The 20,287-nt window shown below is 47.6% G+C and overlaps 9 protein-coding genes across 9 annotated transcripts; 6 read left to right on the forward strand and 3 right to left on the reverse strand.

Annotated features, from left to right (window-relative positions):
- Window positions 1-612: 612 nt before the first annotated feature.
- On the forward strand, window positions 613-5,682 carry TRUGW13939_07959 (uncharacterized protein; the record flags this gene model as incomplete). The annotated part of the gene is made up of 7 exons (XM_035491095.1): window positions 613-747; window positions 819-951; window positions 1,010-1,199; window positions 1,260-5,121; window positions 5,173-5,246; window positions 5,299-5,513; window positions 5,573-5,682. 7 exons carry the CDS (start codon window positions 613-615, stop codon window positions 5,680-5,682), a joined length of 4,719 nt encoding a protein of 1,572 aa, XP_035346988.1.
- Window positions 5,683-6,263: 581 nt separating this feature from the next.
- TRUGW13939_07960 (uncharacterized protein) lies at window positions 6,264-7,142 on the forward strand (the record flags this gene model as incomplete). The annotated part of the gene is made up of 6 exons (XM_035491096.1): window positions 6,264-6,428; window positions 6,476-6,549; window positions 6,604-6,748; window positions 6,840-6,876; window positions 6,938-6,999; window positions 7,074-7,142. 6 exons carry the CDS (start codon window positions 6,264-6,266, stop codon window positions 7,140-7,142), a joined length of 552 nt encoding a protein of 183 aa, XP_035346989.1.
- Window positions 7,143-7,204: 62 nt separating this feature from the next.
- On the reverse strand, window positions 7,205-9,677 carry TRUGW13939_07961 (uncharacterized protein; the record flags this gene model as incomplete). The annotated part of the gene is made up of 6 exons (XM_035491097.1): window positions 7,205-7,409; window positions 7,485-7,633; window positions 7,705-7,903; window positions 8,190-8,584; window positions 8,640-9,110; window positions 9,165-9,677. 6 exons carry the CDS (start codon window positions 9,675-9,677, stop codon window positions 7,205-7,207), a joined length of 1,932 nt encoding a protein of 643 aa, XP_035346990.1.
- Window positions 9,678-10,519: 842 nt separating this feature from the next.
- TRUGW13939_07962 (uncharacterized protein) lies at window positions 10,520-12,337 on the forward strand (the record flags this gene model as incomplete). Its single annotated transcript, XM_035491098.1, has 4 exons — window positions 10,520-10,656; window positions 10,770-10,850; window positions 10,920-12,181; window positions 12,240-12,337. The coding sequence occupies 4 exons, from the start codon at window positions 10,520-10,522 to the stop codon at window positions 12,335-12,337; spliced, it is 1,578 nt and encodes a 525-aa protein (XP_035346991.1).
- Window positions 12,338-13,896: 1,559 nt separating this feature from the next.
- Window positions 13,897-16,035, forward strand: TRUGW13939_07963 (uncharacterized protein; the record flags this gene model as incomplete). The annotated part of the gene is made up of 1 exon (XM_035491099.1): window positions 13,897-16,035. One exon carries the CDS (start codon window positions 13,897-13,899, stop codon window positions 16,033-16,035), a length of 2,139 nt encoding a protein of 712 aa, XP_035346992.1.
- An 826-nt stretch (window positions 16,036-16,861) lies between these two features.
- On the reverse strand, window positions 16,862-17,258 carry TRUGW13939_07964 (uncharacterized protein; the record flags this gene model as incomplete). The annotated part of the gene is made up of 2 exons (XM_035491100.1): window positions 16,862-17,022; window positions 17,087-17,258. 2 exons carry the CDS (start codon window positions 17,256-17,258, stop codon window positions 16,862-16,864), a joined length of 333 nt encoding a protein of 110 aa, XP_035346993.1.
- Window positions 17,259-17,571: 313 nt separating this feature from the next.
- On the forward strand, window positions 17,572-17,904 carry TRUGW13939_07965 (uncharacterized protein; the record flags this gene model as incomplete). Its single annotated transcript, XM_035491101.1, has 2 exons — window positions 17,572-17,677; window positions 17,741-17,904. The coding sequence occupies 2 exons, from the start codon at window positions 17,572-17,574 to the stop codon at window positions 17,902-17,904; spliced, it is 270 nt and encodes an 89-aa protein (XP_035346994.1).
- A 292-nt stretch (window positions 17,905-18,196) lies between these two features.
- On the reverse strand, window positions 18,197-19,072 carry TRUGW13939_07966 (uncharacterized protein; the record flags this gene model as incomplete). The annotated part of the gene is made up of 4 exons (XM_035491102.1): window positions 18,197-18,284; window positions 18,352-18,638; window positions 18,708-18,766; window positions 19,054-19,072. The coding sequence occupies 4 exons, from the start codon at window positions 19,070-19,072 to the stop codon at window positions 18,197-18,199; spliced, it is 453 nt and encodes a 150-aa protein (XP_035346995.1).
- A 283-nt stretch (window positions 19,073-19,355) lies between these two features.
- On the forward strand, window positions 19,356-20,225 carry TRUGW13939_07967 (uncharacterized protein; the record flags this gene model as incomplete). The annotated part of the gene is made up of 1 exon (XM_035491103.1): window positions 19,356-20,225. The coding sequence occupies one exon, from the start codon at window positions 19,356-19,358 to the stop codon at window positions 20,223-20,225; it is 870 nt and encodes a 289-aa protein (XP_035346996.1).
- Between the last annotated feature and the right edge of the window lie 62 nt (window positions 20,226-20,287).

Here is a 20,287-nt window from a genome sequence, read left to right on the forward strand (position 1 = left end):
CTAGTCTTACAAGGTGCAATAACGTTTTTTTTTTTTAAAAAAAAATCACTTGGAAGGTCAAGAGTGCAGTCCTACTCCTTGCAGCACGTAGTGAAACACCACAAGCCGCAATAAAAGCAAGTAGTTTAGTAATAATAATTCCGACTGTACGCCTTGTCCTTCTGCGCCCCGAAGGAAAAATAGTACAAAATCGGTGGCAGGGACGATTTCCGTGTAGTTGTCATGTTCAACTAGCGGTGGCTAGGGAGCCAGACGGCTTTGGCCACGCCGGCCGCCTTTGAGCTGCCTCAGGGGCTACGGCTCGCTAGTGGCCAGCTTGAACCTTAGAGAGACACTTCCAGAACTGCTCCCAGGCCTTCTCCGACACCTCTCTTTCTCTTCACAATATTCCTGCATGTCGCTGACGAAGGGCTGGCGGGCTTTTCTAGGCTTTTTGTGCCGTATATTTTAGTTGTTGCTGTCATCACTAGCGACGCATTCGTCTTCTTCGCGGTCGCTGCTTGATGCCGACAGCAGACAGACTTGTGATATTTTTGTCTTCTTTTTGCCGTCCTTCGCATCCGTCTATTCTATTCTTCCTGACTGCGTCAGGACAACTCGTCCACCGAAATCATGGCCCATAGTTATGAGGTCGGCACTGCTGCATGGCAGCCAGACCCGACAGAGGGCTGGGTGGCTTCGGAGGTCACGGAGAAGAATGTCGATGGCGACAAGGTGACGCTCGTATTCTATCTGGAAAATGGAGAGGTGAGCAGGCGACCCTTACAATATCGCATTGACGAGATGAATATGCGCTGATCAAAAATGATCTTTTCTAGTCAAAAACCACCGAAACCACTCTTGCCGAGCTGCAGGTGCCAAACAATCCATCGTTACCACCCTTAATGAACCCGGCGATGCTGGAAGCGAGCGAAGATCTTACGAATCTGTCACACTTGAATGAGCCTGCTGGTAGGGCGCTTAAAACCCGATTTGATTGTTTTGTTCACTGAAGCTCATGTCTCTCCAGTCCTACAGGCTATCAAGTTGAGGTATTCCCAGAAGGAGATATATACATACAGTGGTATCGTCCTTATCGCAACCAATCCGTTTGCTCGCGTCGATTCTCTCTATGTTCCACAGATGGTGCAGGTCTATGCCGGAAAGCAGCGTGCGTCGCAAGCACCACATCTTTTTGCCATTGCGGAGGAAGCCTTTGCGTAAGAAGTTCGACCAACTCCACTTGTGACAATCCAGTAACATTTTTATGAAAATAATAGGGACATGTTGCGAGACGGCAAGAACCAGACAATTGTGGTATCCGGTGAATCAGGAGCTGGAAAGACTGTCAGTGCAAAGTACATCATGCGGTACTTTGCCACGCGAGACTTTTCAGCAGACCAACCCGGACGATTTACGACAGGCAGGTCCGAGACTATCAGCAAGACAGAGGAGCAAATTTTGGCTACGAATCCGGTCATGGAAGCTTTTGGAAACGCAAAAACCACGCGAAATGACAATTCTTCCCGCTTCGGAAAGTACATCGAGATTATGTTTGACGAGAAAACCAACATCATTGGAGCGAAGATCAGAACATACCTCCTGGAGCGATCGAGGCTAGTCTTCCAGCCGCTCAAGGAGCGAAATTATCATATTTTCTACCAGCTTGTCGCCGGAGCCACAGAGGCCGAACGTGAGGAACTGGGACTTCCTTCAGTAGAGGAGTTTGAATACTTGAACCAAGGAGCAACGCCCATTATCGACGGAGTGGATGATAAAGCCGAATTTGACGCTACTCGCCAATCTCTAACGACCATTGGCGTTGCTGACGATACTCAATCCTCTATTTTCCGAATCTTGGGGGCTCTGCTTCATTTGGGAAATATGAAGATAACGGCCACACGAACGGATTCGTCACTTTCCCCAACTGAGCCGTCTCTCGTGCGAGCTTGCGAAATGTTGGGTATCGATGTCAATGAGTTCGCCAAGTGGATTGTGAAGAAACAGCTTATCACCCGAGGAGAGAAAATTACGTCAAACCTAACTCAGCAACAAGCCATCGTTGTTCGAGACTCTGTCGCCAAATTCATTTACTCGAGCTTGTTTGATTGGCTAGTAGACAAAATCAACCGCGCTCTCGCTACTGATGAAGTTATGAGTCAAGTGAAAGCGTTTATTGGTGTTTTGGATATCTACGGTTTTGAACATTTCGCCAAGAACTCCTTTGAACAATTCTGTATCAACTACGCAAACGAAAAGTTGCAGCAAGAGTTCAACCAACACGTTTTTAAGTTAGAACAGGAAGAATACGTCCGTGAAGAAATTGATTGGACATTCATCGACTTTTCCGACAATCAGCCCTGCATCGACCTCATTGAAGGCAAACTTGGTGTCCTAGCCCTACTTGACGAGGAATCTCGCCTGCCTATGGGTTCCGATGACCAGTTTGTCACAAAACTTCATCACAACTTTGCAGCAGATAAGCAAAAGTTTTACAAGAAACCTCGGTTCGGAAAATCTGCTTTTACTGTCTGCCATTATGCCGTGGATGTGACATACGAATCCGAAGGTTTTATTGAAAAGAACCGAGACACCGTTCCCGACGAACACATGGAAATTCTCAAGAACTCGTCCAATTCCTTTGTCAAGGAAGTCCTGCAAGCCGCCTCCGTGGTTCGAGAGAAAGATTCCGCGTCAATGTCCTCGAAAGCCGTGGCAGCGCCGGGTCGACGAATTGGTGTGGCGGTTAATCGAAAGCCAACGCTAGGAGGCATCTTCAAATCGTCACTCATCGAGCTCATGCACACGATAAACTCGACGGACGTACACTATATCCGGTGTATCAAGCCAAACGAGGCCAAGGAAGCGTGGAAGTTTGAAGGCCCTATGGTCCTCAGTCAGCTCAGGGCTTGTGGTGTGCTTGAAACTGTGAGGATCAGTACAGCTGGTTATCCTACCAGATGGACATACGAAGAGTTTGCCCTTCGGTATTACATGCTCTGCCAATCTTCCCAATGGACATCGGAAATCAAAACAATGTGCCATGCCATTCTGCGCAAGGCCCTTGGGGACGTTAGCCATCAGAAGCAGGACAAGTATCAGCTTGGTCTGACGAAAATTTTCTTCCGTGCTGGCATGCTTGCTTTCCTGGAGAACCTGAGAACCTCGAGGCTGAACGAGTGTGCCATTATGATCCAGAAGAACCTGAAATGCAAGTACTATCGGCGCCGTTACCTAGAAGCTCGTGAGTCAATCTTGACAACGCAAGCTGTGATCCGTGGCTTCTTGGCGAGACAGTTGGTAGAAGATATGCGACGGGTCAAGGCCGCAACCACCATTCAACGAGTCTGGAAAGGCCAGAGACAGCGCAAGCAGTACAATGAGATCCGAAACAATATTGTGCTCTTCGAGTCTCTTGCCAAGGGCTTTCTTCGTCGACGAAACATCATGGACACCATTCTTGGCGATGCTGCAAAGACAATCCAACGTGCGTTCCGCTCTTGGCGACAACTGCGTGACTGGCGTCAATATCGCCGGAAGGTCGTCATTGTTCAGAATCTATGGAGAGGCAAGCAGGCTAGACGGCAATACAAGAAGCTGCGTGAGGATGCTCGTGATCTGAAGCAAATCTCGTACAAGCTAGAAAACAAGGTGGTCGAGCTTACTCAGAACGTGGGTTCGCTGAAGAGGGAGAACAAGTCGCTCCTAGGCCAGCTAGAAAACTACGAAAGTCAACTGAAGTCGTGGCGTAGTCGCCACAATGCTTTGGAAACACGTTCAAAGGAACTGCAAGCCGAAGCCAACCAGGCCGGTATCACAGCCGCACGCCTCTCAGCGATGGAAGAAGAGATGACCAAGCTACAGCAGGCTCACAGCGAGTCTCTCTCAACCATCAAACGGCTCCAGGAAGAAGAAAAGATCGCACGCGAGTCTATTCGTATCTCTGATCTGGAGCTGGCGAAACTGAAAGAGATTAACTCCACCCAGGAGAATGAAAGGTCTTCACTACGTCATCAGCTTACGGAGCTCCAGGAGCAGCTTGAGGTTGCAAAGCGATCAGGCATTGCGAATGGCACCAACGGAGACTTGCAAAATGGAACTGCTGTTTCGGCTCCTGTAAATGGCCTTATCAATTTGGTATCCTCCAAGAAGCCTAAACCAAAAAGAAGGAGCGCTGGGGCAGAGAAGATCGACACAGACCGTTTCAGCGGTGCATACAACCCTCGACCAGTGTCTATGGCCGTTACCAACACCAACTTGCGTCAACTCGCGTCTGGGCCAAATTACTCTTCAGGTGACGACACGATTGAAACAGAGCTTGAAAACCTCCTGTCCGAAGAGGACGACTTGAACGAAGAAGTGACCGTGGGTCTTATCCGCAACTTGAAGATACCATTGCCTGGCGCCAACCCCCCGCCAACCGAAAAGGAAGTGCTATTCCCTTCGTATCTTATCAATCTTGTCACTTCGGAGATGTGGAACAACGGATTCGTCAAAGAGTCCGAGCGGTTCCTTGCAAATGTCATGCAATCTATCCAGCAAGAAGTTATGCACCATGATGGTGACGAGGCTATTAACACTGGCTCGTTCTGGCTTTCCAACGTCCACGAGATGCTCTCGTTTGTCTTCTTGGCCGAGGACTGGTATGAAGCTCAAAAGACTGACAATTATGAATACGATCGCTTGTTGGAAATCGTGAAGCACGATCTCGAAAGTCTAGAGTTCAACATTTACCATACTTGGATGAAGGTGCTGAAAAAGAAGCTTTACAAGATGATTGTACCTGCTATTATAGAATCTCAATCGCTTCCCGGGTTTGTCACAAGCGAGACCAACCGTTTCCTAGGCAAGCTTTTGCCATCGAACAACACCCCTGCCTATAGCATGGACAACCTCCTTAGTCTGCTCAACAACGTTTTCAAGGCGATGAAGGCGTACTATCTCGAGGACATGATCATCAATCAGATGATTACGGAACTCTTGCGTCTTGTTGGAGTCACTGCGTTCAATGATTTGCTGATGCGGAGGAATTTCCTCTCCTGGAAGCGTGGGCTCCAAATCAACTACAACATCACACGGATTGAGGAGTGGTGCAAGAGTCACGATATGCCTGAGGGGACCCTGCAGCTTGAGCATCTTATGGTTTGTCCACCACTTTTATTCGTGGAAGAATTAGTGCTAACTCTTCAATAGCAAGCAACAAAGCTTCTTCAACTAAAGAAGGCAACCTTGAATGATATCGAGATCATTCAAGATATCTGCTGGATGTAAGTTTGAAATTGTTGTATAAAAAAAAAACTTTTTACTCATATCCTCCAGGCTCTCTCCCAACCAGATTCAAAAGCTTCTGAATCAATACCTGGTTGCAGACTACGAACAGCCCATCAATGGCGAAATCATGAAGGCTGTTGCGTCTCGTGTCACAGAAAAGAGCGATGTGCTTCTCCTTACTGCTGTGGATATGGAGGACAGCGGGCCATATGAAATTGCCGAGCCCCGTCTCATCACCGCTTTGGAGACCTACACTCCTTCCTGTACATCCCCTCATTATCTTCATTGCTCTTGTTGATTTTGCTAATAATATGTTTACCAGGGCTTCAAACCCCACGGCTAAAACGCCTTGCTGAGATTGTGTCTGCCCAAGCAATGGCACAACAGGAGAAGGCTGACGTCTCCGACAACGGTGCAACTGATGCTGAGTGATAAAATACCAACAACCTATCTATACATTTGGTCGATTATCACTCCATGACAGTTTTTATGATTCCACGTCCCTGCATCAATACGAATTTGATCTGTATGTGAGTGACATTTTGTGTGTGTTCTTTTTTTTTTCAAATAGCGGTTTAAAATCTACAAGGTTCTGCTTTTTTTTTTCTTTTTTTGAGTTTGTACGTACTGGGGTTGGGTCATATTGCATATGACTTCAGTGTCCATGTCTTTGGTTCGATCAATGTAAATTATTAGCTAGAATACTGGGCTATCCGCCCATGTTTGAAACATGATTGTTTTTGTCTACCTTGGAAATATCTTGATTTTTAAAGTACTATTGAGAGGCTCGACCAATGAAAGTCTTCCTTCCCATGCCAAGCCTTTTGCTTTACCGAGTCACGATTGATCAATGACTGAAGAAATATCCTCTATTATTGTATATTCAAACCACACGACAGTATTCCAACCCTTTTCTTCATATTCCTACTACACTAAATACCGAGACATCAATTGATTTGTTCCGCTTGTGAAAGGGAAAAAAAAAAAAAAAACATACAGTCAACCCCGCAAAAATGCAAGCTATAAATTTCATCACAGGAAACGAGAACAAACTGATCGAAGTCCGAGCGATCCTGGGCGATACGGTGACTGTTAACAGTAAAGCTGTTGATGTTCCTGAAATCCAGGGAACTTCTGAAGAAATCGCCATAGAGAAATGTCGTCGTGCGGCTGATGAGGTGGGTTGATATATATTTATCAATGTCCCGCTGCTTACAAGGGTCAGGTTGGAGGGCCCGTCTTGACTGAAGATACGGCTCTGGAATTTCATGCATTGAAAGGTCTTCCTGGTCCGTATATGTATGTACCCAAAATTCAATATTTGCAAATAAAAGAACTAACTTGTTTCAAAAGTAAATGGTTCCTGGAATCGCTCGGCCTGGATGGGTTGAACAAGATGCTAGATCCTTACGAAGATCGGTCTGCTGAAGCCGTCTGTACATTTGCATTTTCCCACGGACCTGGTGAAGAGCCTATCCTTTTCCAAGGGAGAACCTTGGTAAGTACCAGTACAACATAAATACACACACACACACACACACACACAAGATATCGAATGGGCCTAACTCTTTTCTCTCTCTTCAATCCAGGGCAAAATCGTAGCTGCACGTGGCCCAACAAAGTTCGGTGCGTGAATTTTCTCCCGTTGTTTCCATTGCATTGTATCTGACAGCAGTCGACTGTATAGGCTGGGACCCTATTTTTGAATATGAAGGCCAGACATATGCCGAGATGGATAAAGCGGAAAAGGTAAAAACCGTCAAGAGTTTCTCTTAAATACCGTCTCACAAGCTGACATATGGTCCGTTTTAATAAACTTTTAGAACAAGATCTCTCATCGCTTCAAGGCACTGGTGAAGCTAAAAGAGTGGTTGGCTGAAACCAAGGCGTGAACAAGAGAAAACAAAGCCAACGATTCAAGCCTGGAAGCCGATACTCCATATCTAGGCCACATTTACGAATCTGTGGACTCGGCATGCGATTTCTTCCAAGACTCGACCCAGGCGGCGATCCTGGCACAATTGCTGTCTATTTCATCGGCATTCTCGCTCGTCAGCTCAATGACGATCTCTTCGTCATATGCTTCCTTTGCCTCTTCGAGTAGCAGGCCGAATATTTCCGCGTCCAAGTTTTCGTTTAGTTTTTGTTCGGGGTATCCTCTGTGTTTGACGGCGTTTTGATCAGTTTGGTTTCATGAAAAGAGAGGATAAAAAGAATAGAGAGATTGTTCGTACCTCGACGATAAACGATCGTAAAACACAGACGTAGAAGGACAGCGCAAAACCACCACTAGATCGATCCATGACTTGGGGAATAAATCGCATGCGTGCCAGTCAATGATACATCCACCCTTGAGCACGTCGTCCTCGATAGCATCTAACAACTAGAAACCAAATTAACGAACTGGCCTGAAATCGTCGATTTGGGAAATGCTGGGGGGTGTCCTCCTCCTACCTTGTCTTCATCGATGATCCAGCTCTGTCGCTCGTCGTCGTAACCGTCGTGGCAGTCTCGCTCCTTGGCAATCTTATTGATCGGGAAATTCCTTAATCCTGTATCTTGCGCGACTTGCTCGCTATGAACAGTTTTGCCCACGCCCGGGGTGCCGGTGATTATAATGTTTGGAGAGGTGCGCATCGTGGAGGGGGTGCTTCTATTTTTTTTTTTTTGCGGGGATTGGTTCGCCGGATAGGTATGGAGGTTGAGGTTGCAGCTATGTTGAACAGTTGAATAATAAGTTCTGTAGCTTTTGTGTCGTTTACTAGAAAAAGGAATGCGTCGCGTCGTTAAAAAGAAGAGAAAAGAGAAGAGTGAATTTCATGGAAATAAAATGTTTGATCGCATTTCTTGTCCCGCGGAGGCTATACAATTAAAGTGGAGACACGGTTTACTCGGGCCAATGACAGTTGACTTCTCAAGCTATGTAGGGCTATAGATACAGCTTCAAGACCTCGAAATCCTTGTATTTCTGCAGATACGAAATACCCCTCCGATGAGCTTTTAATATGCGTCCAGGGTCAGAAGGCGTCGCATAGTGTTGAACCAGCCGTCGTATTGCGGGCGACGTTTTGAACATTGGATCGAAAACCAAAAGGTTGGCGGTGCCCTTTTTGCTAATCTCAAAGCCAATAATGGTCATGGAGTGTCCTCGGTGCTGAAAGTAGATGGGTGCGAGGTCAGTCTGGAGGATCTTCTCCTCGCTGTCGAGAGCGCATCCGGATCGAAAATAGTTTGCTACATCTTGTAGCAAGATATCATGAGCACGAAAGCCTTCGCGTGCGCTAAAGGAACCAGTGTCGCATTCGATTCCGAGACTTGAAAAAAGGGCCTGCGCCTTTGGACGGTGTTAGAATAAAAGATGGAAGTGAATTTTTTTTTTTCAAACTCACCTCGGGTGTCCCGATATACTTTCTTGTCCCTTTGATCCCACCCGTCTCAACCCTACCTGTACTGTTGAACCCCATATCCCATGCCTGCTCAATCATGTCCTGGAGCTGCAGAATGGAGGGGAGGCCGCTGCCCGGAAATCGCTCATGTCTAGGTCGCTGGGCGTCTTTGATATGTGAGACGAGCATCTGTATATTCCTGTAACCACAAAAGCCACCTTCCCTGCGCATTTTGAAGACGTGACGAACGCTCGAACTGCAGAAGAAAGCTCGTTCAACATCTTTGTCGTGCCGACAGAGTTTCATCAGCACTGGAATAACGTGCAGAGATTCATTTTCAGCGGTTATCTTTTTGACAAGTGTACCGCTCGTGCCGATCTCGTTCAAATGACTGGCATTTGCTCCACTTTGAAGTAGTTTTTGCAGCCATGAGGGCATCTGTTTCTCATGAGCATAAGGACCTAATTCTGCACGCTACTCAATCAGTTAGAAATAGAGCACCAAGAAAAAAGATGGTGGTGTGCATACTCCGAGTCTTTTTGTTTCTCTGTCAGTGGAATCTGTTGATTTGGAGTGTTTCCTCTTGCGAATGAATTTCATTATTTGTTTCCCTTTCGAGGGGACGGCTTCAGAGGGCCTCTCTTTGCCCTCCTCGCTGGAGGGAAGGTTTGAGGAATCATCGTGGAACACAATGGATTTATTGTAAAGAGGGCCCTCGGTGTACTCGTGAGGTTTGCCTGTATGGTAGTCCCCAGAGTCATCGAGTGCTAGAGACTCTGCAAGATGTAGGTCTAGGTGAAGTGGTAGCTCAGCGTGGGCGACAACTTCGCCGCAACCGTGGGGACAATGCACGTATTCATCTGCGATAATTCTGGTGTCTAGATCTTGTTGAGAAGCTGTATCACGTTGGGTCATTGGCCATGCTGCTGTGGACCGGTCTTCGGGGTGGCATAAATCGATGTGCTGAATGAGAATGTTGGAGTCGTAATCGTCGAACTCGCAGAAAGGACACTTCACTACACGTGATTTGTCGTCCGCCATGGGTAGACTGGGGCCATGGATATTCAGTGTTCACATGCAGTCAGTCAGTGTCGATAGAGAGAGAGCGAAAGAGAGACAACGATGGTTTGTTTGTTGATAATAACGGGGTATTGACCAATGGGAGATGCGCGTATTTTTAGAGTGGCTGTAGAGTGGGGCACGCTGTCTAATCCAAGGGTCGGCCAATCACGGCTCTGGCATTCAATACCGGTACATTATTGTACGTTTACAATAAATTAAATGTCTGCCTTTGATCCTTCAAAAAAAAAAAGGTCTTTCTGCAGGATTACTCAGCATATACACGACCAAAACCTATTAGTCCCTGCCGCGACAATGGTGATTCGAGGGCTCGACTATTCATGGCTGAGATGACCCTAGGGCCATTTCCGGAGGCTGTGGCGCCGAGTCAGGGCTGACTATTTTGAACATGTAAAACAATACATGCAAATATATAAAGTCGAATTAGGGAGAAATGAGAAAAAGTTTAATCCCGCCACTGTTTGCGATTTGCCATCGGCCAAACACGTACCTCGCTAGTAATTAACGGTTACTAGCGCGGACGGGCGGCTGTGCATACAGAGCAAGCGCATTAATAATGACGTTACGAGCGTATTTCCCCCGCCGAGTCCGTAACGCGCCGTTTTCGCAAGCAAAATTGCACCACTGGGCCGAGGCCGGCCCACCTCGCACCCAATGGGCCGATGACTCAACCAGGTCCAGGACAAAGATTCAGAGGGGGGAAAAATATAATAGTTTCAAACTGTCAGAAAACCAATACCTTTTGTTCTTCCTATCTCTTCATCTGTCCCTGCACTGAAAGCTATCACGTTCCTGCCACCACGATGGCCGCCTCAGGCGTGACCACCCCGCCGCCGGCGCCCAATGGCGACATCACTCCCGATCTCGCTTGGGTCGTGCAGAAATTTGGCGGGACCAGCGTGGGCAAGTTTGCGAACAACATCGTCGACCAGATTATCTTGTATGGATGTCACTTTTCTTGCTGCGGATGATTTCTGCCTTGTGTTTCCTTGTTCTTAAGCAATGCTCTCGCATGCTCTTCCCGTGAATTGAAGGCTGACTCACTGCCACCAGGCCCAGCTGTGCTGAGCAAAGAATCGCCGTCGTCTGCTCAGCTCGAAGCAGTTCTACAAAAGCTGACGGAACTACGAATAGGTGAGAGAGCATCATCTGCGACGCGACTTGGATGTCGGAACTGGCTAATCCTAATTCTTCCGGAAATAGATTATTGCGTGCAGCACGAGATGCCGAGAGCCCCAAGTCGCGATCATATGACATCCTGGTGGAAGCCGTGCGCCAAGAACACGTTGAAGTTGCCGAGCAGCAAATAAGGTCTCCCGAGTTGAAGAACCGGTTGATCGAGGAGATTAACAGCGAATGCACCTATGTCTTGAAGATACTCGAAGCGGCCAAGACCCTGGGCGAGACTAGCGCACGATGTGTCGATAAAGTGATTAGCGCGGGCGAGAAGCTCAGCTGTCACTTTTTGGCTGCCCTGCTACAGGATCGTGGTGTAGACTCGGAATACGTTGATCTTTCTGACATTGTCGATTTCCCTGTCAGCAGCAATGGCCTGGACCAAGAATTTTACAACAACTTGGCTACTGCCCTGGGATCCAAAATCCAGGCGTGTGCGCCCAAGGTGCCCGTCATCACAGGGTACTTTGGACCCGTCCCCGGTGGACTACTCGACAAGGTTGGCCGTGGCTACACAGATCTTTGCGCTGCCCTCGTTGCGGTAGGCGTCAAAGCAAAAGAACTTCAAGTCTGGAAGGAGGTTGACGGCATATTTACGGCTGATCCTCGAAAAGTCCCAACCGCTCGTCTGCTACCGGCCATCACGCCTGCCGAGGCGGCCGAGTTGACGTTTTATGGATCCGAAGTTATTCACCCTTTTACCATGGAGCAAGTGATTTGCGCGAGAATACCGATTCGGATCAAGAATGTGATGAACCCCAAAGGAAGCGGCACCATCATTTTCCCCGATTCACTCGTCGACCTCGAGAGAATAGTCGGCGGCCAGGAAGCCAAGCTGATTCGCACGAGAAGCTCAAGCGTCGTTTCGGCGCAGCTCCAGGGCCCCAAGCGGCCCACTGCTGTCACCATAAAACACAAAATCTTAGTGATCAACGTGCATTCAAACAAGCGCTCCCTCTCACATGGGTTTTTCGCCGGTATCTTTTCTGTGTTGGACCGATGGCGGCTGTCTATCGACTTGATATCCACAAGTGAGGTGCACGTTTCCATGGCCCTTCACTCTGAAATGCCGCTCCTCAATGGGGTTGGGCAAGACGAGTACCAGATTATTGATGAAGACCTGCGTGGCGCTATCGAGGATTTGCGAAATTACGGAACGGTCGATATTATCCCCGAAATGGCGATCCTGAGCCTGGTGGGCAAACAAATGAAGAATATGGTCGGCGTCGCTGGACGTATGTTCTCAACGCTGGGGGAGAACAATGTCAACATTGAGATGATTTCACAAGGTGAGTTATGAGTTACCCATCGTTGGAGGCTGGAAGATCCGAGTACTGACTATCATAGGCGCGAGTGAAATCAACATCTCGTGTGTTATTGAAGAACGAGACGCAGACCGTGCGATAAACATTCTCCATACAAGCCTTTTTACCTTTTTGGATTAAAAGGCCGACTTTCAACATGATTAATGCTGAATTTGATATTCAACAAAAGCATTTAGCAACAAAAAGTTGTCGCAACCACGACAACTTCCATACGTTTTGCACATATACCTGCAACCTCCTCAAACATGAGCTCGAACAGTCTAGATCTTGATATTTTGCTATTAAAAAAGCATCGATAGAATTGCATGCTGTTGTTTCTCTGCTGTGTAGCGAGATTTGGCGTTTCCTTTTTTTTTTTTTTTTCCCTTTTGTTCCTGACGATGATGATTCTGTATATACATTGTTGATCTTTTATTATCTTCAAAAACTTACCTTGTCAGCTATGCATTATTGGGGATGTACTTGATTGCATATACGTTCTGTCGAGAGGCAATATTAGGTGTCGGTGGGCATCAGAGTTTAGAGATTCACTGAGCTGCAAGGAAAATAGATAAGATGATATAAAGTTCTCCAGCGCTGGTGTGTAGTGGCTATTCAATGAGATACGTGGATTCAGAGAGAAGGGGCATAAACTCCTTCCAAGACGGTCTACCTCGGCAAGATCATCCTACACATACTCGTCCTATACAGATCCCTAGGTCTGATCGAGACATATGCAGCGGTATTTAGCTAGCGGTTCGTTGAGAGGTGTCGAAAAGTGGAAAAGAGCGGAGCGCACTTGCAGGACTATGGCGTCGGAATCCGATGACGTCTGGGTCCTTGCTTGCCAGCCAGTCATGCTGGGCAGTGGGCCCTAGGGGGATTTTCGTGAAAAGTGAACTGTATTTGGTCGTAGGGATGGATCGCAGCAATGGAGCTACCCACAAACCTTGCAGCGGCCCAGTTTCACTTGGGCGCGGATCCGGTCACGCCGGCATGTGCGCTAGCCCGCTTGCGGCCTAGCGCTGCCAGCGCATCGCCGGCGACGCGACACGCTCAACAACAAAAACGCGTCTTCACCCTCGACCACAACCCTGCCCTTGCGCTCTCCAGTCTTATCTGCCCGCGCCGTCGATGCGCTTATGTGTGATTGATTGGCATTCTGAGCTCCGCTCCAGTCATTCTACGGAGTCCACCCCGGTGCTGTTCATTATTCAGTGATTCATGCGCCTGTCGTTTAGCCTGTGCGCCCGTCCTGCATGCCCTTTCGCCCCGATCATCCCTCCCATACTCAGCCAGGCCTGGAACTTTCCCTAAATGCGGGACTCTACGCGACCCTCCGGCCTGCTGCCTCTGGTACTGTTGTAGTCTGCCTAGTCTCACCCGGATCTGCTGCGTTGGGCCTCGCCGCCTCCTTCTTCGCCCCTCGAAGACATCTCATCTCATCTACTCATCAACCGCGTGATTTCCCTGTCGACACGCCCACCCAAGTGACCACCCCTTCTCGGATTTGGAAAGAAAGAACGGCGAACGAACGAACGGCTGAAGAAAATTCAAACAAAGAAAGAAAAAATTAAACATTCGGCGCGGACGGATTTCATGCCATCCGAGTTCATGAACCCTGACCGCTCTTGACCACTGTTGGACCCGGTTTTCACACAGCCAATCTTGACGATTACGCCGTCGAGCTGTCTCTTGAGATGGCTTCGACACGCCACCAATCTATCTCGGATAGCCATCCACCACCACCGCCCTCTGATCGTGAAGGCAAAGCCAAGCAGCCTGCCTCGCTCCAACCGTCGCCTATGCCGTTAAACCCAATTCCAAACCTGCACACCGCCGCCGCCGGAGACTGTATTCTGAATCCATCGTCAGGCGCCGCTCATGGAGCGTCGCCCGTCAAAGGAACTCATCGACCTAAATCCTCGGGCGCAGGGCAAGCGCGACTAAGCGCCGTGTCTCTCACCGCACCTGTGCCGCCTATTTTTCCCACCGACTCGCCCATCAAGAGACCGACCTATGGACATTCTCACCAAAGAAGCCCTTCGCTACCCTTGCAAGCTGCTTTCACCACCTTTCCAAGCGCTCCATCTTCATTTCAACCACGATTCAACACTATCATGAACAACGATGGTTTCGCCGATTTTCCCGACCCAACGTACCAAGTCAAGTCGCTTAAAAGAACCTTCATGGAAACGGTCCCTGGAAAAGATCGTTCATCCAAGAAACAGAAACGGGAAGAATCCGTTGTCTGCTCACTTCCAGACCCTGAAGATATGCCACCAGTCGAAGACGATGGCTCGAAACCGCCATGCAGCTACGCAACATTGATTGGCATGGCAATTTTACGTGCCCCCGGCCGCAAATTGACTCTAGCTCAAATATACAAGTGGATTTCCGACACCTTTGCGTTTTATCGCTCCGGGGACTCGGGTTGGCAAAACAGTATTCGTCATAATTTGAGTCTCAACAAAGCCTTTATTAAACAAGAACGTCCCAAGGACGACCCTGGCAAAGGAAACTACTGGGCCATTGAGCCAGGCATGGAAGGCCAATTTCTGAAAGATAGGCCTGTTCGCCGAGCAACCCTAGCTAGTATTCCTCTACCCCCGATTCTTCAAAGGGAAGGGCCAGTATTCGGTCCTGCCATCGGTACAGCAACTTGGCGGGTTCCTCCCAACCCTTCTTCGTCTGTTCAGGTGCCAGAGATTTCCAAGGCAGACGATCTGTCTTCAGATGCAACGATACCAGCCTCGGATCCTGCCCTCCAAGATGACGTGAACGACGACGATACGCGTGCCATGCCATCTCATTCGAATGCACCCCGTTCTTCACCTCCACAGGTCATTCATTCATCTCCTCCCCTTGCTCCATCTCGGTTCCTGCGACAAGGAACACCGCCAACCCCCTCACATTCCACTTTAGCCGCCGCCGTTCCTCGCTCGCGCAAACACGCCTCTACTGCTGCTGTAAATGACAGTGGCTACTACTCATCCATTGAATCATCAGCAATGAGATCCAATAAAGCTGGTCACATATTGACGTCTGATTTGGACATTGAGCCCCCACGCATCAAGCGCGGCCGTGCTGAAGAGGAAATTGCTCGGATCCGTAGCTCCTCTCATGACATCAGCCCAAGCCATCCGAAAATCCTCAAAAAGGAATCCGTATCAATGGCCGGTTCTTCACCTTTCCGTGACAATTATGTCAGTTTTCTGGCTCCGCCTTTAACACCAGCCATCAAATTCAAGAAGCCCCTTAAACCACCCCCATCCCTGTCTCCGAATACCAACCTCCGAAACCACCGTCGCAAGATTCAGCAGATGGTGAACTCTCCGATCAAGCATCTGGACCTGTCCAATGTTGATTTCCCATTGAGTCCAAACTTTAACATACACGACGACGCGGCAACTCCCAGCAATAGCCTTCAACTCCATTTCGATATCTTCGCCGACTCCACGGCCGATATTACTTCCACCCCCATCTTCAGATCCCCAGATAAGCGTCTTCTCAAGTCCGGCTTGGAAGATACAAATGCCTTTGTGGGGTCTCCCCTAGCCGACATCACATCCAACAGTGCAAACAAACGACTGAGTCGTGGACTCGATAGCACTGGAAAGGGCTTGAGTTTTCAAGACTCGCCTTCCAAGATCCCTCAATCGGCACGTCTCTCTGACGCGTCGAATGATGACTTTTTCTCCTTTAGTCTTTTTGACGGTAGCCCGGAGGAAGTAGATGGGATCGACCTTCTCCAAGGGTTCAAAAAAATCGGTGGAAGTAGCAAAGAGTCTGGTGTAAGACCAACTTTCAATCATCGAAATCACACGTCGTTTTTTTAACGCGAAGAAGAAAAAAATACGCTTCTGCTTATTGTAAGGCTTCGATGATGATGATGATGATGATATTGAAATGATTTTTGCCTTTTGAAATTTGTGCACTGCGAGATCGGTTTAAGTGAGCAATTTTGTCTTTTTTTGTCTTTTGGCTGTTATAATTTGGTATTTGGCTTTGGCATTCAGCTTGGTGTGCTGGGAGTTGGAGCATTTCTTTTTGGACTAATGACTGGGACAACAATCGGGAATGCCATGACTTGATGAACATGTACATGAACTGAGCGATACTTTGATGAACTTTGTATGTGTGGGATTGTTTTTGAATGTTTTAGAGTTAGCACTGATATGCATTGATTGGTTTATTTTATCAAACCTAGCATTTAACAAGTAACAACTAGGGTATAGAAATAGCTTGGACGTAGAAAGTCGATCTTTTTTTACTCGTATATAGGGTATCATTAGTCGATCATAAGTCATGCGAAACAAACAGCCAAGAAAAAGACATGGTTATGTGGACTTGATTGACGCATCCGACAAAACACAACCAAGCACAAGTGAATATGAATAAAAAGAGTTCAATAAAACGAGAAAAAAAAAAAAAAAACGCCGTATGCTGAAAACCCCTCAGAAGAGATACACTTTGATACATTTTTGTTCTTAAATCTTAGTCGCTACTCGAGCAACCTCTGCACCCACAGCTAACACACTGAATAGCTTGATCTTCCTTGAGTTGTGCTTTGGGCACCCGGCAGATGCAGGTTGAGTTGAAGTTTGTTTCTTTTGTTTGGATACAGCGGAGGCAGCAGAGCTTTGATACAACTGTTAGCTTCAACTAGAAAGAAGAGAGAACGGGGTAGAATACCTTCTCATAGCCCTGTTTCTTCCATTTTGCAATCAGGTTCGCGTCAGCGTATTTGTTCTTCAATAGCCAGTCGTAAAGTTGTTTTGTAATGGCTTCTTTTTCGTAGTACAAATCGTAGATATATTTCGACCCTGTTGAATCTAGTTAGAACTGGTTCCTTCCTCTTCCTTTTTTTTTGGGTAGAGAGATATATACTTTGATGACTGATCTGAAAAATCGGCCAGTGGACTTCATGCCTCTTCTTGCCCTCGTGCGATGCGTTCTCGGCGTCTTTCATTTTGTTGCTGAATTCAAGCAGCGTATCTTCGATATCCTCGAAGCCCGCCGGTGGCGGTTTTTTGTTGCGGGTTGTTCGTATGGGCGGCATTTTGGACGATTATTTTAACGTTTCTAATTTCTAAGGAAATAGGACTCTTTTGTTGTTGAAGCCTTGAAGGGGTGTGTAATAAGGAAGCTTCGTTCGTGCCAGTGCCAGTGACAGAGAGAGAGAATGCCCGCCACAGGGCAAAAAGTATTGCCGCCTAGCTCCGCCTTTATGTCCCGAATTTGATGGGAACTTCGGCTTGCACGCTCGCAAAGCTATCAACAATAATACCAAGTCTCTATCATTCCAAAGAAAGCGTCATTTTTTTACACTCCGACTCTTCAGACGAACAAATCGAGTTTCGTATATATCAACAATGGACGGCCAACCGCAAATCGACCTGGACAAGCTTTCCCTTTCGGATCGGAAAGAATTGAACCAGTTTCTGCAAAACGAAACCCAGAAATCCACCATACAACAAAGTAAGAAAAAATACATTTCAAGATAATATTGATTGACGTATGCTAACACTTTTTGTCCCCTAGCTGTCCACCACCTATCGGAAATCTGTTTCAAAAAGTGCATCACCGGAGGCATCTCTGGAAGCCAACTCAGCTCAAAGGAGGAAGCATGCTCGCAAAACTGCGTGGACCGATGGATGGACGCAAACCTGTCTATTCTTAAACACCTCGAGTCTCTGCGTAATTGATTTGTGAACAACTTTGAACTACACTTAATTTTTTTTGTGACTACGAGGATGAAATGACCTCACATGTACTACTACTGCCATCACCACCAATAAACACTACATATACTTTTTTTACTTGAACACCTCGGTTACTATATTATCATCATCATTGAGCAAGAATCTATAAAATATGCAAGCTCATTTGCTTTCATTGTGGAAACCCGGCCATTGACAGCCAAATCATTTGAAATTGGTTTTTTTTTGTAAACTCGAACCACCTAATTAACCATGCAACCAAAAGACAACATTTTCTTTAAACAATTGCGAGCTTGGTAGCCGCAATGTCCAGCGCATCCACATCAGGGGTGAGTCGGGCAAAGGCCTTCTTCGAGCCATCGGGTCTGAAAAGGAACATTTGATTAGCATGGCCATAAAAAAAAATTTGCCGCGGTCGAAAAGTAATCCTACCTGATAAGAGTGTTGATCTTGATGGTGTCAACGTCGTAGAGCTTCTTCAGCGCAGCCTTGATCTGGCGCTTGTTGGCCTTGACATCGACAATGAAGACAAGGGTGTTGTTCTCCTCGATCTTCTTCATGGCGCTCTCCGTGTTAAGCGGGTGGATGATGACCTTGTGGTGGTCGAGGCGAGTCTCATGAGGGATCGACTTGCGGGGGTACTTGGGAGACCGCGACAGTTGGAGAGTCTTGGGGAGGTGGAATGTGGTCGAGGTGCGGATCTTGCGAGCCTTGGTGGACTGTTCAAACTTCTCAGCTTTTTTGTTCTTTCGTTTTGGGTTGCTTTTGTCAACAGGGGGATTTCATACACCAGCTCCCTTGACCACAGCTTTGGCGGCGGCGCCAGCCTTGTTGCTGGGCTTGGTACCTGCAAGATAATCTGTTAGCTGTGTGTTGATATAAAAAATGAAACCAAAAATCCGTATTGAAAAAAAGGGTGCGAATGTCGAATGATCCAGTTTCTCCTTCTCTTTCCACAGTCTGAGTCTCAAGACAAGACACGAAAGGGCACAGTATTTTCACTGAGCCACAGACCGAATAATCCTCATCGTTCACATTGAATCGCAGAACACAGGGAGCAACGATAAATTCCCCTCCTGGATAAAACCAAGCCCGTGCAGATGAAAACGCAAAGAGAAATCAGTGGCTATTTACCTTTCTTTTCCCCGGCCATTGTTGTTTCGTTTGGCGTGTGGTCGTGTTATGCTTGTCGAATCTCGAAAAGCAAAGATCCAGCCCGGTATTTTCTAAGCGAGCGAGATTTGTGCGGGTGCGCCTGGTGTGTCGCGGCCGGGCCAATGGGAGACCCGGGTGTGGGGTACCGTCACGCGCTAGGCTCCTTTGGACTATCATGCGTTTGGCTGCCGGATGTAGAAGATTTAACATCTATCTTTTATTTTTTGTCTATAAGGATTTAAGGACCAAGCACCCAAAAAACACAAAATGCTTTTGTCAAGATGACTGCCAAAAAGCGCCGCAATAAGCGGCCTGCGCTACTTTCCCACAGTCGCCCGACAGTAACGCCCCAAACCAAGTTTGCATCGCTCTCCTCCAAAGCAACGCGAAACATCATTCGGTCTCACCACCAACTGCTAAAAGCTCGCGAAAAGGCCGTAGCCAAGCAAGACCTGGCCCTGGTGGAAAGCTTTGACAGTAAGATTGCCGCCAATGGCGGGCTCGAAAGCTACCAGCTAGCAAGCAAGACCGGCCAGTCTCTCGAGCGCGGCGGTGATTCCAGCGTCGTGTTTCTCGAGTGGATTCAACCTCTTTTGAAGAAACTGGAGAAGCAGAAGAAGCAGCTGAGACTGCTAGAGGTCGGCGCGCTCAGCACAAAGAATGCATGCTCCAAGCATCCGTCCATTGACGTTACCCGGATTGACCTCAATTCGCAGGAGCCCGGGATTCTACAGCAGGACTTTATGGAGAGACCACTTCCTAAGGCAGATGAGGACCGGTTTCACGCTATTAGTTTGTCGCTCGTGCTGAATTATGTGCCTACCGCCGGTGACAGAGGAGAGATGCTGAGACGATGCTGCTTATTCCTCACTTCTGCTCTGCCTTCTTGTGGTGTGGCAGATTTCGCCCCTTACCTTTTTCTGGTGCTCCCCGCTGCATGCGTTTCAAATTCACGTTACTTTAATGTAGAGAGGCTTTTGGCAATAATGAAATGCCTGGGATACAAGCGGTTGGAGGAAAAAACCACGAACAAGCTCATCTATCAACTCTGGGAATACCACCCAGATTCATGTAAGATGCTTACATTTCGAAAGGAGGAGCTGAACCCGGGGAAGACCAGAAACAACTTTACAATTACACTCAATTCTTAATTTTTTTAAATTTTTTTTTTAAAAAAAAACCGGCAATCATTCACACAACACCCTTATATATC

Source organism: Talaromyces rugulosus, chromosome IV (assembly GCF_013368755.1).
Source record: "Talaromyces rugulosus chromosome IV, complete sequence".
Lineage (NCBI taxonomy): Eukaryota > Fungi > Ascomycota > Eurotiomycetes > Eurotiales > Trichocomaceae > Talaromyces > Talaromyces rugulosus.